The 18,227-nt window shown below is 43.7% G+C and overlaps 4 protein-coding genes across 7 annotated transcripts; 3 read left to right on the forward strand and 1 right to left on the reverse strand.

The window, feature by feature from the left end:
• Positions 1–91: 91 nt before the first annotated feature.
• On the reverse strand, positions 92–4,875 carry LOC123994715 (ragulator complex protein LAMTOR4-like). The gene is made up of 4 exons (XM_046297639.1): positions 4,658–4,875; positions 4,255–4,338; positions 4,017–4,134; positions 92–1,728 (listed from the first exon to the last, which is right to left on the reverse strand). The coding sequence occupies exons 1-4, from the start codon at positions 4,658–4,660 to the stop codon at positions 1,631–1,633; spliced, it is 303 nt and encodes a 100-aa protein (XP_046153595.1). The 5' UTR covers positions 4,661–4,875; the 3' UTR covers positions 92–1,630.
• An 87-nt stretch (positions 4,876–4,962) lies between these two features.
• Positions 4,963–6,634, forward strand: LOC123994713 (V-type proton ATPase subunit F-like). The gene is made up of 2 exons (XM_046297638.1): positions 4,963–5,221; positions 5,617–6,634. Exons 1-2 carry the CDS (start codon positions 5,064–5,066, stop codon positions 5,816–5,818), a joined length of 360 nt encoding a protein of 119 aa, XP_046153594.1. The 5' UTR covers positions 4,963–5,063; the 3' UTR covers positions 5,819–6,634.
• A 796-nt stretch (positions 6,635–7,430) lies between these two features.
• Positions 7,431–10,601, forward strand: LOC123994711. 4 transcript variants are annotated; one of them, XM_046297633.1, is made up of 8 exons: positions 7,431–7,605; positions 7,721–7,777; positions 7,869–7,925; positions 8,295–8,330; positions 8,505–8,525; positions 9,741–9,797; positions 9,901–9,951; positions 10,102–10,601. In XM_046297633.1, the coding sequence occupies exons 1-8, from the start codon at positions 7,526–7,528 to the stop codon at positions 10,238–10,240; spliced, it is 498 nt and encodes a 165-aa protein (XP_046153589.1). In that variant the 5' UTR covers positions 7,431–7,525; the 3' UTR covers positions 10,241–10,601. The 4 variants fall into 4 exon arrangements, with proteins under 4 accessions (XP_046153589.1, XP_046153590.1, XP_046153592.1 ...); XM_046297634.1 differs by having other exon boundaries at positions 9,907–9,951; XM_046297636.1 differs by having other exon boundaries at positions 9,873–9,951; positions 10,102–10,244.
• A 155-nt stretch (positions 10,602–10,756) lies between these two features.
• Positions 10,757–12,333, forward strand: LOC123994712 (protein ATP6V1FNB-like). Its single transcript, XM_046297637.1, has 2 exons — positions 10,757–11,813; positions 12,093–12,333. Exons 1-2 carry the CDS (start codon positions 11,417–11,419, stop codon positions 12,206–12,208), a joined length of 513 nt encoding a protein of 170 aa, XP_046153593.1. The 5' UTR covers positions 10,757–11,416; the 3' UTR covers positions 12,209–12,333.
• The last annotated feature ends 5,894 nt before the right edge of the window (positions 12,334–18,227 follow it).

An 18,227-nucleotide genomic window follows, 5' to 3' on the forward strand; every position in this document is an offset into this window, starting at 1 on the left:
CAAACTATTACAATTTTAGCAACCAGGATATTGCAGAGTGATTTCAGCATAGTGCAACTTTAAAAAGGCATAAACAAGTTCAAAGCATGTGGATGTTTATAAGCAAAGCTTTATTTGAGATAATCAAAATAGTAAAAACCAAGTTCTTTCATTTAGATAAGGACCCTAAATATTTCAGACAATAACATGCAACGACAATAGCTCACGATAAAACAGTCACTGCATGTGTGTATACACACATTAGTACTGATAGCAATTACATATAAACATTGTACACATGACACTCAGTACAGGTTAGGAAAAAAAGTCACCTTGAAAATATCAATTTCCATCAAGCCACATTCCGTAGGGCATGACATTAATACAAAAAAATGTATTAAGTATAACAGACATACCTCAGAGGTATTTAAAAGATGTCAGCTCTGTCCATGGTATTTCTATCTGCAACATTCAGTATGTTAAACAAAACGCTGCTGGGTTATTAGGGAGCATTTAAACTAAATAGCATGTGCACAGATACTATAAACTGAATAGACTGAATTCCAGTCTACCTGCCACACACAAAAACAATTCATTATCACATACTGTAGGGACTAATACACCACGGCACTATTCTGTTCCATTTCTCATTACAAAGTTACCAATTAAGATGACATGCAGTTTGACATGCATATTTTGGCCCATTCAATGTGAATTCTTCAATGTCTATACTGAACAAAAATATAAACTTAACATGTAAAGTGTTGGTCTCATGAGCTGAGATAAAAGATCCCAGAAATTCTTTATGCACAAAAAGCCTATTTATCTCAAACTTTGTGCACAAATTTGTTTAAATCCCTGTTAATGAGCATTTTTCCTGTACCAAGATAAGCCATCCACCTGACAGGTGTGGCATATCAAGAAGTGTATTAAATAGCGTGATCATTACTATAGCGTGACCATTACACTTGTGCTGGGGACAATAAAAGGCCTCTCTAAAATGTGGAGTTGTCACACAACACGATGCCACAGATGTCTCAAGTTGAGGGAGCCTGCAATTGGCATGCTGACTGCAGGAATGTCCAACAGAGCTGTTGCCAGAGAATGTAATGTTCATTTCTCTACAATAAGCCACCTCAAACATCATTTTAGAGATTTTGGCAGTACATCCAACTGGCCTCACAACTGCAGACCACGTGTAACCACGCCAGCTCAGGACCTCCACATCCAGCTTCTTAACCTGCGGGATCATCTGAGTAGGGGAATGGGGAGTGTTGAGGAGTATTTCTGTCTGTAATAATGCAATTTTGGGGGGAAAAACTCAATCAGATGGGCTGGGCCTGGCTCCCCAGTGGGTGGGCCTACACCACTGCCCACTTATGTGAAATCCATAGATTAGGGCCTAATGAATTTATTTCAATTGACTGATTTCCTTCTATTAACTTTAATTCAGTAAAATCTTTGAAATTGTTGCATGTTGTATTAATATTTTTGTTCAGTATAACTTCATATGTGCTTTCTTCTGTTGTTCTAAAACCTTATACAACTAGGAATGGAACAAAACAGTTCAGTGGATTACAGAATCCCTGTCCTGTGTGAATTGATTGGAGTGATGTCCTTCGTCCTCCCAACCCATCTTCACTACACGGTTCTACACCACTACAGGTTCCCTCTTGTTGTTCTGACGTTTCACCACAAACACCTTCTGACCAGACACGGTCACTGTGTACACATAGTCCTCTAGCATGACTGTGAAGAAATAGAACACAAGGAGGTCTGGTTAGAACTGCATGTTGGTAAATCAAATCAAATCCAATTTTATTTGTCACATACACATGGTTAGCAGATGTTAATGCGAGTGTAGCGAAATGCTTGTGCTTCTAGTTCTGACAATGCAGTGATAACCAACAAGTAATCTAACTAACAATTCCAAAACTACTGTCTTATACACAGTGTAAGGGGATAAGGAATATGTACATAAGGATATATGAATGAGTGATGGTACAGAGCAGCATACAGTAGATGGTATCGAGTACAGTATATACATATGAGATGAGTATGTAGATGAGTATGTAGACAAAGTAAACAAAGTGGCATAGTTAAAGTGGCTAGTGATACATGTATTACATAAGGATGCAGTCGATGTAGAGTACAGTATATACATATGCATATGAGATGAATAATGTAGGGTAAGTAACATTATATAAGGTAGCATTGTTTAAAGTGGCTAGTGATATATTTACATAATTTCCCATCAATTCCCATTATTAAAGTGGCTGGAGTTGGGTCAGTGTCAATGACAGTGTGTTGGCAGCAGCCACTCAATGTTAGTGGTGGCTGTTTAACAGTCTGATGGCCTTGAGATAGAAGCTGTTTTTCAGTCTCTCGGTCCCAGCTTTGATGCACCTGTACTGACCTCGCCTTCTGGGTGATAGCGGGGTGAACAGGCAGTGGTTCGGGTGGTTGATGTCCTTGATGATCTTTATGGCCTTCCTGTAACATCGGGTGGTGTAGGTGTCCTGGAGGGCAGGTAGTTTGCCCCCGGTGATGCGTCGTGCAGACCTCACTACCCTCTGGAGAGCCTTACGGTTGAGGGCGGAGCAGTTGCCGTACCAGGCGGTGATACAGCCAGCCAGGATGCTCTCGATTGTGCATCTGTAGAAGTTTGTGAGTGCTTTTGGTGACAAGCCGAATTTCTTCAGCCTCCTGAGGTTGAAGAGGCGCTGCTGCGCCTTCTTCACGACGCGGTCAGTGTGAGTGGACCAATTCAGTTTGTCTGTGATGTGTATGCAGAGGAACTTAAAACTTGCTACCCTCTCCACTACTGTTCCATCGATGTGGATAGGGGGGTGTTCCCTCTGCTGTTTCCTGAAGTCCACAATCATCTCCTTAGTTTTGTTGACGTTGAGTGTGAGGTTATTTTCCTGACACCACACTCAGAGGGCCATCACCTCCTCCTTGTAGGCCGTCTCGTCGTTGTTGGTAATCAAGCCTACCACTGTTGTGTCATCCGCAAACTTGATGATTGAGTTGGAGGCGTGCGTGGCCACGCAGTCATGGGTGAACAGGGAGTACAGGAGAGGGCTCAGAACGCACCCTTGTGGGGCCTCGTGTTGAGGATCAGCGGGGAGATGTTGTTGCCTACCCTCACCACCTGGGGGCGGCCCGTCAGGAAGTCCAGTACCCAGTTGCACAGGGCGGGGTCGAGACCCAGGGTCTCGAGCTTGATGACGAGCTTGGAGGGTACTATGGTGTTGAATGCCAAGCTGTAGTCGATGACCAGCATTCTCACATAGGTATTCCTCTTGTCCAGGTGGGTTAGGGCAGTGTGCAGTGTGGTTGAGATTGCATCGTCTGTGGACCTATTTGGGCGGTAAGCAAATTGGAGTGGGTCTAGGGTGTCAGGTAGGGTGGAGGTGATATGGTCCTTGACTAGTCTCTCAAAGCACTTCATGATGACGGAAGTGAGTGCTACGGGGCGGTAGTCGTTTAGCTCAGTTACCTTAGCTTTCTTGGGAACAGGAACAATGGTGGCCCTCTTGAAGCATGTGGGAACAGCAGACTGGTATAGGGATTGATTGAATATGTCCGTAAACACACCGGCCAGCTGGTCTGCGCATGCTCTGAGGGCGCGGCTGGGGATGCCGTCTGGGCCTGCAGCCTTGCGAGGGTTAACACGTTTAAATGTCTTACTCACCTCGGCTGCAGTGAAGGAGAGACCGAATGTTTTCGTTGCAGGCCGTGTCAGTGGCACTGTATTGTCCTCAAAGCGGGCAAAAAAGTTATTTAGTCTGCCTGGGAGCAAGACATCCTGGTCCGTGACTGGGCTGGGTTTCTTCTTGTAGTCCGTGATTGACTGTAGACCCTGCCACATGCCTCTTGTGTCTGAGCCATTGAATTGTGATTCCACTTTGTCTCTGTACTGACGCTTAGCTTGTTTAATAGCCTTGCGGAGGGAATAGCTGGGTAACAGCAATACTGAGTGTATGTGTGTTCGAGTGAGTGACCCTAGGTCCCAGGTGTGTTGTCTGACTTACCTGACATGCGTTTGAAGGGTGGCTCAACAGCACCCTGCAGTCTGAAGTGACATGCTGTCCGCACCATCTGCATTATGACCCCAGCTGTGTGCTCATCATTCTCCAGCTCCCCCGCAGACTGAGAGAGGGGGGTAACAGGGAGTCATATGGAGTGGAGGATAGGCATGCTGCAACCTGGGCTTTATCTAAGCTGCTACCAGGGCAAGACATACATGTACGCATATTTGTGTGAACATACTGCCAATACGCCATCCTCACTGATCACCAAATATCCCAGTTGATCGGGGATCCTCTCCAGACCCTGTGTCAGAGCGCTAGTAGTCTAAAACACAAACAAATGACATACATGGACACATGTTCGGATCCGTGGCAGAGGTACAATTACCTGCCACCAAACACTGTTTTCAAGGCTCAAATGAGATGAACTTTGCATCAACTCTGCTTTTGTCAATAGTAGAAGTGGCCACAAAGAAGCAGTGTTTACAGCTAGTTAGCGAGACATCGGAGACAACACGCTCACAAAAGTACACACGAAATAGGCTACAATGTAGCTGACGCGACAGTATGGACCACCGAATACTTAGCTTTTATACAATACAACGTCACAGAATATCAGTAAAGCAGAATATAAGAGTTTATACCATTTTCACTTGTTTTGCCCGATGAGGAAGCCCATCTGAAGTGTTACCTCTTTTTTACGTAACTTCCTCAGCTGATGTGACGTCACGTCACTCCGATATAGAATGATTCTATTCTTTGATGAGGCATAAAACCAAAACCACTACTTCGTTTACAAAACGATTGAAAGCTATTCAATGTATTGCATTGTCATTGATAGACAGGTCATGTTTTCCTGCTCGCCATTTCGTGATATGGAAAATGATATAGACCAGTAGATGGCGCTATCTGCGTTTTGTGACAGCTGACATCTCCAAAGAGCTCATCAAGAGCGGAAGTACTGGTCAGCTGACAGTTTCGTGATTTAGAGAAGGAAAGACAATCCAGTCATTGCTTGTTTTTTGCAGTTTTATCTTGTAGAATTTAATAATGGCTGGGCGAGGTAAATTAATTGCCGTCATTGGTGATGAAGACACGTGTACCGGGTTCCTACTCGGTGGCATTGGCGAGCTGAATAAAAATCGTAGCCCGAATTTCTTGGTGGTCGAGAAGGAGACAAGCATCGCAGAGATAGAGGAGACCTTCAAGTAAGTTATAGCCAGCTATCTACCAAATGTTGAGATCGAAGATAAATAGCTAAAAGCAGACAAACTGTGCGCTTGTTTGCACACAGGTTGAAGACAGTTGATGCTCTATTATGTTTGTAATTGCATTGGTAAAATCGAAAATTAGCGGGGGGTTATAAATAACCTTATCTGGTGCTACAATCTGTAGGTAAGTGGTATCATGATATCTGTATTCCATTAGGCCTAGTTGCGCGATTTGATTAATCATATCACCTTGAAATACTACTAGTATCTCTTTCAATCCATATAAATTACTGCTGGACAACATACCTTGTTTTTTGGTGTTTAAAGACCTGCACTGTAATGTTCAGTCATCATCTCTCTAATTTACTTACTTCTGTTATGTTCCCCCCTAGGAGTTTCCTGACCCGCAATGACATCGGCATCATCCTGATCAACCAGTTCATAGCAGAGATGATCCGTCACGCCATCGACCAGCACATGGAGTCCATCCCTGCCGTGCTGGAGATACCCTCCAAGGAGCACCCATACGACGCCTCCAAGGACTCCATCCTACGCAGGGCCAAGGGCATGTTCTCCGCTGAGGACTTCCGATAACCACACAACACGTACCCAAAGATGCAGGGACAGAGATGGAAGAGGGGGATTTTGGAGACTGTCATGATCCTAAATGAGTTATCTTGTGTAATACCATGAAAGGCTGTAAAGAATGAATTGGCCTGGTGGCAGTTTCATGTGTTATCCATATTGACATGAGGCCATATGTGGTACCTACAGTCCCACTCTCATCTCTTGCCAGGGTCTTGCTCCATCCAGCCGGCAATGCATTTTCTCCAGACCCAATGTTGAATTGTTTGATGTAATATTTAGTTTTTCATTCCTTTGCCTGGAACATTATGCTAGTAATATTCATTGACCACATTGATGGTTGAATTGTTTTGCTGTATGCCTTTCCGGGTTATTCATGTTGTACGAAATCTTACGCAGGTACTGTATCTTGTGGTCTCATCCAGTCTGATTTTCAAATGCTTGCTTCATTTTGTCATAACCTTGGGGAGAGTATGCTTGCATAAGACCTCTCCGCAAAGAATCGTGGATGGTCATCTGCAATTCAGGGAGTGTAACATTTGTCAGATCATGCATGTGACCATGGCTGTGTCTGTTTCAATGTCACATTTGTAATTTATGGAAACATTCACTTATGTGTATCTTAAACTGTAAAGTAGTATTTCATCATCTGGTGACATGTACCCTGTTTATTGGGGAATAGTACTGTACATCTCATCAACAGAAGATCCACACAAACAAATGGCACAGCTTGAAACAACATTGTTGAGCAAAATGTCGTGATGTATTGCAGTTGTGACAGTTTTAACTTATACCTGTACAAAAATAAAAATGATTCTATCCCAACCTGTTCTGTGTTAGTTATTCATGTTAAGACCAGCACAACTGTTCTTAAATGTTTGACATGAGAAGTCAATCACACTATTCACAATCTCACAAAAGCCAAAACAATTCCCTGTGTGTTAGCTTGGAAGACTTCATTATTTCATACTGTACAAAATCTTGAAATTAGATCCAGCAGTCCTCCATGCTGATTCTAAGGTCTTATAGCACAAGTAGCCTGAAGTAAGACAAGAATGTTACATGTCAGTCATAATGAAACCCCACTACCAACTATACCTATCTCCAACCCTGGCTGTAAAAAAGATACAAGCTTTCCTGATGATGTGACTTGACCAGGTCATTTCTTTTGGGAAGTAGGGTAAAGTTCCCATAAAGCCAAAGTTTGTTTAACATCTCACTGCATAGTTTAGGCAGAAGTGAAGTACTTCCCAGCATCTCTGTGCCAGGGGTGGAAGGACAAGCTTCAATCACTGAATTTGTTTTCAAAAACATTAAAGTTAAGTATATTAACCCTGACAATAAATCAGATTCAGAGTGGTTCCCATGATTAAAGCCTGGCCCTGAGACTGAACCTGATGTATTACAGTATGTGGGGGCCTGCACACACGGATGCTGTGAACCAACTGGCAAATATTTGAACAACCTTGTGACGGGCCTCATCATTTATCTTGGTGGACGTGTGAGTCCTTCAATTCTCCCATGTTCTTCAGTGAACCAAGGACAAACACCAACTCACAAACACAGCTCTGTTCTACTACCTGCACTGCACTTTATAACGATATGGAAGGGTTGCCAAGAGGTGCTCAGTAAGCTATATAAGAGGTCCTCCCAGAATGAACCAGTACCTGAACACTGGGGATTTTTCACGGACCTGACATCCCTTCCGGAGAACAGATGATCCCTGCCTGGTCTCTCGGTGTCCTCCTCCTGGGCTACGTCTTTGGATTCCCAGTCCCCTTCAACAGCACTCAGAGGTGAGATATCTATCTATCTGTGGAAATAGGAGATTAGAGGTTGTATGGATGGATGAATGAATAGATGGGATGGAGTTGTAACCTGTGAGGCATGTGCATTCTTTACCCTCTGTAGACAATATGAATATGAGACTCTTCTTCAACTCAACAACACAGTGGGCAAATCTACACAGTGAGTGTTGGGTTCTAATACTACTAAAAACTAGGAAGTGTTTGACTAAATGTGAGAATAGTGAGACCAACATACTGCTTTGCTCTTTCAGACCCTTCATGTCGAATGACACAGAGTCCAATGAAACAGAGATTCCCTTCCCCTTTCAGTGAGTATATTTATGCGTTTGTATTTGTATTTTGTTGAAACCAAATGTTGTAAACCATTTAGAAGAAAGAACAACTACATTGCATCTCATGTTGGGCGGCAAGTAGCCTAGTGCTTAGAGAGGCAAGCCAGTTCGAATCCCGGGTCTCAAATCCTAGATGCCATTGCCTACCGGTATGCCCTTGAGCAAGGGACTTAACCCCACACAACAACATCTCCCTGGACGCCCAGTGTGGCAGCCCCCCGTACCTCCCTAAAATCATGTGTGTGTCTTTTCGGAGGGGTTGGGTTAAAAGTGGAAGTACAATTTTGGTTGGACCTTGTGTGCAATTCACCAACACAGTTATTCTATCTTGTTCTATCGTTACAGAATTATACTTCCTATGGAGAATATGAGTCCATTATTGTAAGTCAGCTCTTCAAACTCAGCATGGCCCCCGAGGGCCAAACATATGTACTTTAGCTGTATAAATACGATTGACTCTTTTCAATCTTATTTTGCCAGATTTTGAAAGAACAAGTTTTATGGATTCTCACACATTTTTCAAAAATATCTTGTGTTTTTTTCTTTCTCCTTCAGGGATTATGACCATGCAATACCGTAAGTCTCCCTAAATGTAGGCAAGTACAATGCGATTGAATGATTTGACTGAGCACACGAGCCCGTGTGTGTGTGTCCAACTGTTGTGTGTCCAACTGCACTTAAAGTAATAGGGCATATACATAACCTTAACTGTTTCTTTAGCAACAGCGACACGGTTATTCCCATAACACTCCAGACTAACCTGATACTCCCCTCCTTTCAACCCAGAGGCAGTGTGTCTCTCTGCTATCTTCCCACCTGCATGAACGCTAATCTGGGGTCAGCCCTGCAGAAAGGGGACGAGATAGCGGGCGCCTCCACCAATGACCCCCATGGGATAGGCAGAAAATGATACTGACGCAGGACAGCTTGAATTGGCACACCGTTTTTTTTTAATAACACGTGTTATCACATTGGTTGAAGCATGACTTTGGAAATAGGTGCAGTGGCTCTCTAACAAACAAAAAAATGCACTACACCTATTTGAAAGTAGTGCACCAGAGTTGAAGTAAATTGTGAGCATGAAAAGGAAACTGTAATGCTAGGGGGGGGGGGGGTGTTTTAAAGTAGATTAACTATTGTAATAGTTCATAAATCACATTCAATGTGTTGAGTACTTTATGTCAAATGCTTACTTGTTTTGTTTAAAGTGACTAAACCTAATATACTTCACTTCTTTTGTACGCAAATAAAAGCTTTTTACAAACCAGGAGTGATGCAATAAATGCCTGCTTTTCACATAGAAATAGAATCAGAAATGCCTGTCTGCACTTTCCTTGATTCAATCCACACTCACTCTGGTTCATAAAAAAATGATAGGCATTACTCAACCGTGAATATCTAGTTGAGCAGAATCACGCAAAGGGAAACCAAGTACAGACAGACAGAGTAACTGTTAAAGTGATACTCTTCTGTTGAATCTAAAGGCCTTGATGTGTGGGTTTTTTATATGACCTGTGTGTGTGTGTTTTTGACATGTATACTGTATGTGGGCAATGAATCCCAGCTGAGTAAACAAGAAATGTTCTATAACTTGAAGTGACAGAGTAGTTTAAGCACACTACTGATATCCCCTGTGTATCCACGCAGGCTCTGTATTCTTTGGAACAGCACTGGCACAGAGTATGGCTCAACGTGAGGAAGATCGTTGGTGGAAAGCGCTGTGGGTATGCTATAGAAAATATATACTGATACAGTTGAACTCCCACTCTGTTGTTGCTCTTTTGCCAACAGGCCTGAGGAGTTGATGCAGAGTCAGAACGAGACAGATAGCAACTCAACATTAACTACGTGAGTTCCCTTATTCTATTACTATAAACAGGCCCCCAACCCTTTAATTTTGCACATTTTCCAATATGTCATTAGTCATTTATCTCCCCTCGACTGCACACAGACACAGGTACAACAGTCCTCCTTCCGCTAAGAATATAAGAAAACTTGCATTGTAAGTATGTGTATTCAGTCACTCGTCATACATTTTATCAGTAGGTGGCGCTTTATCTCTAAAGGAGGGAAGACAAAACAGCATTGCAAAACTGTACATCGTTGAAGTGAAATCAATGTTTCCTATGTCCTTCTCGGCAACTCTTTTCAGGCACGGATATGTAGTACCTCCTCCAGGCTGCGTGGTGAGTCTCTGTGCCCTGATTAACCTGGGCCATGCACTGAACCAGGGCGGGGACGAGAGTGCAGGCGGGGCAACCAGAGACCCACATGGCAACGGCAAGAGATGAGAGGAAGAGGAGTGGAGGAAGATGAGAAGAAGTGTGATGTGGGGTCTCGTACAGGAGCTGCTGGCTGTGCTCTATTTGTCTTAAACTATTACTTTTCTTTGTCAGCTTTCCTTTGTCACTACTGATCTGGAAAGACAAGAGGATTGAGAGAAATTTGGAAATATTGTAGTCACTCCACCGGCCTATTGCTTATGTGCAGCACTTGGTGATGGAGGAGAGGACACAATAGGAAAGGAGTTGTACAGAGGGTGTAATTTGTGTGGTAAAACGAAAAAGTTGCTATTTATTAAAGACAGATTCTAATTATCTTCTTAATTAATTTGAGATGATCCACTTTTAATAAAGAAAATGATCAAATATTTGTCATTGTGTGACACAGGGCCTGCTTGACATAAGCGGTTGTTTAGGGCCCCCAATCGGGTTCTCAACTGTTGAGAGTTAGAATATTAGAATACACAAGATGCAAGTTTGAAATTTGATTATGCAGTCACTCAATTAGTCATGCCAGCTAACAATTTTTAGATTGGTAAATTAGTCTAGCCGGTTATCTAAACTTGTAGTAATCATGTCCGAATAGCAACCGGGCACATAGGGGACATGGTCAGGGGCCTGTATTCCAGGGGGACCCCATTGATTTTGTTAGTCACTCTCACTCAGTAGAATTGCAGAAATGTAGCTTTAAAACAGCATATAGCTTACCATATTTCTCTCTGGCCCATGGCAAAATGAGTAGAATTGCATGAAATGTATTATAAAATTGCTAAATATTCTCTCTGCCCCATGGCAAAATGTGTAAAACTGCAGACAACTTGCTTTAAAACTGAATTTCCCATTAAACGTACATTTTTTGTCTTCAATTTCAAGAGGGGGGGGGACAAAAAATATTGACCGCTTGGCCAATCAAAAGGGTGGAACCGGTCCTGGTGTGACGAAATAAACCCATTGTTACGCAAATGTTTGGAGAGGTCTCACGAGCGCACACATTTTGATGATGGAAAATTCATTCCTACACCTCGTGCAATTTCTCTTGCACATTTAATGTGATGGGGATTGTATTGGTGCTGAATGTATCCAGATAATAAAAGGATATTCCAAATATTTTATTGCTTTGGGTGACAGTTGTGCATAACCTCAACCCGCAAGAAGACTAGCTGGCTTTTGGGAAGAGCAGCGGACATGGATTCTCAAAAACAGGAGTTTTGGAAGGAGGCTATTTTGAAAGAAAAAATTGTCAGACTAAATTGGTTTCGAGATAACTGGATCAAACCTAAACTCGTCAAAAAGGTGGGTGAAAAACGAGGGATGAAACTGCCACAAATCAACGAACCTCAACGTGAAGCGAAACCGTTGAAAACGCTGACCAGAGATAGGGCGCAGGTCAAAAGTAGAGATGAGAAGGTCCTTATTGATGTGATGCGGCCGGTTTCGGGAGAGACTCGGGATGTGCTGTATGATGGCTTTTCGTTAGAGGAGACTGGACGCTACAAATACCTCCTCCTCAGGAAGCAAAAGGATCCTGAGGTCAAGTACCTCTACCCTATAACCAGCAACTGGCAGTATGGATGGGGTCTGGGTAAAAAAACCATTTTTTTCTTTTAAATTATTAGACTTAATTGTTGATTAACCAATTAAACAGGCATTCTAGCAACATAGTACACTCATGGATTTGGAATGTTTAAAGTATAAATAGCCTAAATTAACTGGAACATCACATGCAATGGGGCATACAGTAGATAAACTATTCCGGGGGTGACATCATGGTCCTGCCCAGCTTTTAGCTCTACTACATTCCATGTCTTATCTCCAGTTGTCATGGTAACTGTCCCTGCTTGCGCCCCATTTCTGAATACAGGTGACATGAACAAGGCCTACGTCCCGATGTACGCACTCAACGCCATTGTGAAAGAGAGCTTTTTCCGCAAGAACGGCGTCTTCCCTCGCACCGCCACCTCAGACACCGTGGCGTGATGGTGCCTACCCGGATCGCACAGGACTCAACTGACAATACAGACCCAACGCCTGCGCATGGTTTTGTGAAGACGAAAATGAAGCTGATAAATAGAATGTGTAAAATAAAAGGGTGTTTCTGGAAACTTGTACCACTGGAGTTTGAGATGGATATTGCCATGTTGGCCTAAGGCCCCCCCCCCCCTTTCAACACACACTGTCTCAATTATAAGTAACTAAATGATCAATGTGAAGTAATCCACCAGACACTCAGGCCTTTGTCCCTGTTGGCTATGAGGCCTAATGTCATGAATCATTCACCTGCTGGGTTAGTATCGTAATAAGCCCTACTTTTCACAAGTGGGCAGATCAGTTTACTTTCACCTGGCTGCCACAGGTGGGCAAGGAGAGTTGGTCTGTAGTCAGGGATGAGTGAACCAACGCTGAGCCCGGAGAATAGAGTGGATTCTGTTACAGTTTGCTACTCTGGTAACGGTGTAGGGAAAGATGCATGCCAACCAGCCCCTTACCTCACCTCTCTCTAAATTAGAGGGAGGTAAATATATCCCCTCACCACAGTTTTATAGGTAGTAGCCTATTAAAGACAGACTATTCTGATGTGTCTAACATACAACATAACAATGAGTTTCCTCTTTTCCTTACTGAATTCTATTTCTGCCTGTTCAAACAGCCCTAATGCAGAGAGACCCAGTAAAGCTCTGCTGTGAGTCTATTCGTACAGTCACCACAAGGGGGAGCCCACACCTCACAATAGACAGAGCAGTGAGCATGACAATGTGATATGGCAGCTTGGTCGAAAGGCTCTATGGAATGACATGAATAGTCATTCAAAGCAATGTACTGTAACCCAAGGGACAAAGGCAGGCATTTATGTGAAATGTAACTACCCCAATTTATTACCTACTTATGTCAGTCAAAGATTCTACTTGAATCACAGCGTTGACCACCAGACAACAGGGGAGAATGACCTCCAGAGAGTGCCACTGTTTTTTCATAGACAGATCAATGCCAATACTCTATTGTAACAGAGAGCATTAGAGGAGATATTGTCAAAAAAATGTGAGATGTGCGATGGCAATTCACTCCATTGGCACTTTAGCTATCAAACAAATAGGAAATTACAAGCTCCTCTTATTCCTAGTCTGATGATGCTCTCTCATCACAGGGCCCCATCAGGACAGCAGGCTGTGCTCTGTCAGATAAATAGCTCTCATTACCCACCCAGACACTCCCATAGAGACAGCATTAGCACAGGCAGCCAAATGTCACCACAGCCAGATTCCGAAGCACTGTGATGGGAGCAGTGAGAATAGAAATATACTAAACAAAAAAAGATAACCCATCCACCTGACAGGTGTGGCATATCAAGAAGCTGAATAAACAGCATGATCATTACACAGGTGCACCTTGTGCTGGGAACAATACAAGGCCACTGTAAAATGTGCAGTTTTGTCACAAAACACAATACCACAGATGTTTGAAGGAGCTTTCAATTGGCATGCTGACTGCAGGAATGTCCACCAGAGCTGTTGCCGGAGATTTTAATGTTTGTTTCTCTACCGTTTCTCTGCTGCCTCCAAAATTGTTTTGGAGAATTGTGAGAATACGCCTCACCACGACATACCACGTGTAACCGCGCCAGCCCAGGAACTCCACATCCGGCTTCTTCACCTGTGGGATCATCTGAGGGGGTGCTGAGGCATATTTCTGTCTGTAATAAAGCCCTTTGTGGAGAAAAACTATTCTGATTGGCTAGCCCTGGCTCCCAAGTGGGTGGGCCTATGCCCTCCCAGGCCCACCCATGGCTGCGCCCTTGCCCAGTCGTGAATTGACTGATTTCCTTATATGAACCGTAACTCAGTAAAATCTTTGAAAATGTTGCATGTTGCAATTTGTTTAGTTTATCATTACTAGAATGGTTGAAGTGCATCAGGACATTGGCAATGTTTCAGGCTTCTTAGAAGCTGATTATTGTTCCAATCAGTGAGTGAATCAGCTTGTCGTTTTCGATGAATAGAGCTCCTTGCCAATCAAATTAAATAACCAATTTCTTCCCGGTCGATGGCCTATTACTTGATTTTCAAAATTGGTCCTGGATTATATTTGGATTGTTTCATAGATAAGACATTCGCAGCTCTAGTTCCTCCTGGAACACTTCCACAGCACAACAGCACTAACGGAGAAAAAAAAATGAATCCATCTCTTTGAGACTCCGAAGGGATATTTACAAAAGTTTCAACCACCCACTTCTATCAATAGAGATGCATATATGCAATTCAAATTACACCAGTTCCTCTGTTAATCCTCTCCATCATGACTCATGGTGTGTGTGTGTGTGTGTGTCTGTCTGTCCGTGTGTTGCGCTGATCTGCAGACTAGTTCTTTCATCCTATCCTGTGACTCACTGCTGCCATCTTCACCTATAACAGGGGGTCAACCCTGTTACGCTTCTCCCACCCACCTCTGGCACATCACACGTTTGTTTTTAATGAGTGTGTGTGCCCGTGCGTTTTATGTGCGTGTTGCAATAGAGACAAACTGCACACTTGTCAGTTGAGTGATGGAAGGTCTTGTCATCCAAACCCAGGCAGAACTGATCTCTGGCACGGTTAAACAATTCACACCTCCATCTATGACTGTTATCACCTGCCCTTTCACCATTGGACAGATTATGTCCATACAGGCGCTATACCGGTCTCCAATTGGGCAGGAAACGAAGATGGAAGATTTGACACGGACCCATAGATCAGTGGCATGGCTAACATAATTTAATGAGTCAGAGTAGACTGTAAAGATGTTTAGTTAATGGTTACATATCGGACCTCCAGCCTTCATTCTTCATGTGAAGTGGGTTTTAATGAGCGACCACTTTCAACCTACTCAGCGTCCGCCAGCGTTTAATGGAGAGGAATAATCTCTCACACGTTTGAGTGATTCTGAATGAAACGCCAAAGGTTAGCTAACCTCGGTCTGCTGAAAACTTTCCTTGAGCTGTGGGCTAAGTACCTGTCTCTGTTTAAACTATGTAGGCAGATGAATTACTCATGCTGACATGCCGTGAACGGTGTATGGCTAGACAGGACACGCATGGTTAAGTCTTCCTAAATAATCAAGTATCTTCACCCTTTTTCTTTTCCTTCCCTCTCGCTTTCTTTTCTGTTGTTGTCCATATTTCATTCTGGTTCAGTCTCAAAGAGATGAGGGTGTCACTACCAAGTTTGCTGAAAAGGTTAGTTTCCAGTGCTTCATCTCTCTCTCTCTGTCTCTCCTGCTCTCCTAACCGTTTCCAGCTGTCCCTCTTGGTTTTGTTTCCTCTCTCTCTCTCTCTCTCTCTCTCTCTCTCTCTCTCTCTCTCTCTCTCTCTCTCTCTCTCTCTCTCTCTCTCTCTCTCTCTCTCTGTCTCTGATGTATGAGGATGACTGTGGTCTCTGTGCCAGTGTTGGGGGAGCATATTTTGACTTCTATTTTTTGTGTAAAAACAACACCTGCCATTTCACCTGCAGATATCAATCCTGCCAACAGTTTATTTCCCCAAAGTCATAACCGTCCAACAGCACCACTTGGTGCTTGAAACAAAGTGGTCCAAACATGATCCCAATCCCATTCCAAGTCTCGCAGAGATAACAGAACATGTTTTTCTGTCTGTAAAAATACCAATCCAATCCCGGAGACAAGAAAACACAATCCATGACATCACATTCCATATCTGGCGTTGGTCGTATACTCATCAGTGCATTAGAGAGAGGGAGAGGGTTAACCAATTGGGAATGCAATCACACCACGCTGCTGCGAGCTGATTAGATAATTATATCGTAGGCTGGGCTGCTCTTTGAGCAATCAAACATGGCAGGGAGAGACACAGGAGCAGGTGTGTGTCACAGCTCTTTGTCTAGGCATGTGTGGCTGATGCAGGGTGAACACAGGGATGGGAATACAGAAACAAAAGCCCGGGGAGGAGAGAGTGACGCAGAGAGACATAAAGAGAGATGCGGAGAGAGAGAGAGCAACAGAGACAGAGAGGCAGAGAGAGAGAGAGAGAGAGAGAGAGAGAGAGGCCTTCTGTTCCAGGGGATCCTGTCCAACTGGCGACTCAGTGGTGCGCGTGGACAGCGCTTAAACTTTTCATATAACACCAGCGTGTAGGCTGCCACGAACACAAACACACACCCACTCATAATAGCACACAGTAAGCACTAAGCACACACACACAAGTAATGACACATGCACGTGCACACACCAGTGGAGGCTGCTGAGGGGAGAACGAATCATGATAATGGCCCGAAACGGAGCAAATGGAATGGCATCAAACACCCTACCATGAGCCCATTCTCCCCAATTATTGTGCCACCGATCTCCTGTGGCACACACGCACACAAACACACAAACATCGGGCCATTCTGTTAGTGTGCTGTCAAACCTGATCCGTTTTAATAGCTGCCACGACGGGGGAGGGGTTGCTTGTACTGTTCACATCACTCACAGCTAAATGGATTGGCCTGGAGGAGCGATTGACAGGCACAAGCACCTCTTTATGGGTTTGTCAATATTACAATTGTTTGGAAGAGGGCTATAATGGACAGAACGGGTGGGGCGGGGGATGGTTACAGGCTGCCCTAAATGGACCATGGAACTCACTACTCCATGATTTATACAGTCGTGGCCAAAACTTCTGAGAATGACACAAATATTTTCACAAAGTCTGCTGCCTCAGTTTGTATGATGGCAATGTGCATATGCTCCAGAATGTTATGAAGAGTGGTCAGATGAATTGCCATTAATTGCAAAGTCCCTCTTTGCCATGCAAATAAACTGAGTCCCCCAAAAACTTTTCCACTGCATTTCAGCCCTGCCACAAAAGGACCAGCTGACATCATGTCAGTGATTCTCTCGTTAACACAGGTGTGTGTGTTGATGAGGACAAGGCTGGAGATCACTCTGTCTTGCTGATTGAGTTTGAATAACAGACTGGAAGCTTCAAAAGGAGGGTGGTGCTTGGAATCATTGTTCTTCCTCTGTCAGGTTACCTGCAAGGAAACACAAGCCGTCATCATTGCTTTGCACAAAAAGGGCTTCACAGGCAAAAATGTTGCTGCCAGTAAGATTGCACCTAAATCAACCATTTATCGGAAAATCAAGAACTTCAAGGAGAGAGGTTCAATTGTTGTGAAGAAGGCTTCAGGGCGCCCAAGAAAGTCCAGCAAGCGCCAGGACCACCAAGTTGATTCGGCTGCGGGATCGGGGCACCACCAGTACAGAGCTTGCTCAGGAATGACAGCAGGCAGGTGTGAGTGCATCTGCACGCACAGTGAGGCAAAGACTTTTGGAGGATGGCCCGGTGTCAAGAAGGGCAGCAAAGAAGCCACTTCTCTCCAGGAAAAACATCAGGGACAGACTGATATTCTGCAAAAGGTACAGGGATTGGACTGCTGAGGACTGGGGTAAAGTCATTTCCGAGAGCAACTTCTCCCAACCATCCAGGAACAGTTTAGTGATGAACAATGCTTTTTCAAGTATGAGGGAGCACCTTACCATAAGGCAAAAAGTAATAACTAAGTGGTTCGGGGAACTAAACATCGATATTTTGGGTCCATGGCCAGGAAACTCCCATGACCTTAACCCCATTGAGAACTTGTGGTCAATCCTCAAGAGGCGGGTGACAAACAAAAACCCATAAATTCTGACAAACTCCAAGTGTTGATTATGCAAGAATGGGCTGCCATCTGCCATGTGGCCCGGAAGTTAATTGACAGCATGCCAGGGCGGATTGCAGAGGTCTTGAAAAAGAAGGGTGGGTCAACACTGCAAATATTGACTGCATCAACTTCAATGTAATTGTCAATAAAAGCCGTTGACACTTATGAAATGCTTAGTAACATCTGACAAAAATATCTAAAGACACTGAAACGGCAAAGTTTGTGGAAATGAATATTTGTGTCATTCTCAAAATTTTGGGCCACGACTGTACATAGTTACATATATAGGAGATTTATCTTATACTGTCCCGGCCGATAAGCAACAG

The sequence above is a fragment of the Oncorhynchus gorbuscha genome, linkage group LG14 (genome assembly GCF_021184085.1).
Source record: "Oncorhynchus gorbuscha isolate QuinsamMale2020 ecotype Even-year linkage group LG14, OgorEven_v1.0, whole genome shotgun sequence".
Classification (NCBI taxonomy): domain Eukaryota; kingdom Metazoa; phylum Chordata; class Actinopteri; order Salmoniformes; family Salmonidae; genus Oncorhynchus; species Oncorhynchus gorbuscha.

Bases quoted from the DNA above. Each gene is read 5' to 3' on its own strand.
- LOC123994715 (XM_046297639.1), bottom strand. The intron at 4,135-4,254 runs GTATGTTCACAC...CCCCTCTCTCAG, and splicing joins GTGAGGATGGCGTATTGGCA to TCTGCGGGGGAGCTGGAGAA. The intron at 1,729-4,016 runs GTAAGTCAGACA...ATTTCTTCACAG, and splicing joins ACCCTTCAAACGCATGTCAG to TCATGCTAGAGGACTATGTG.
- LOC123994713 (XM_046297638.1), top strand. From the start codon at position 5,064: ATGGCTGGGCGAGGTAAATTAATTGCCGTCATTGGTGATGAAGACACG. The intron at 5,222-5,616 runs GTAAGTTATAGC...GTTCCCCCCTAG, and splicing joins GAGATAGAGGAGACCTTCAA to GAGTTTCCTGACCCGCAATG.
- LOC123994711 (XM_046297633.1), top strand. From the start codon at position 7,526: ATGATCCCTGCCTGGTCTCTCGGTGTCCTCCTCCTGGGCTACGTCTTT. The intron at 7,778-7,868 runs GTGAGTGTTGGG...TTGCTCTTTCAG, and splicing joins ACAGTGGGCAAATCTACACA to ACCCTTCATGTCGAATGACA. The intron at 9,952-10,101 runs GTAAGTATGTGT...AACTCTTTTCAG, and splicing joins AATATAAGAAAACTTGCATT to GCACGGATATGTAGTACCTC.
- LOC123994712 (XM_046297637.1), top strand. From the start codon at position 11,417: ATGGATTCTCAAAAACAGGAGTTTTGGAAGGAGGCTATTTTGAAAGAA. The intron at 11,814-12,092 runs GTAAAAAAACCA...TTCTGAATACAG, and splicing joins GCAGTATGGATGGGGTCTGG to GTGACATGAACAAGGCCTAC.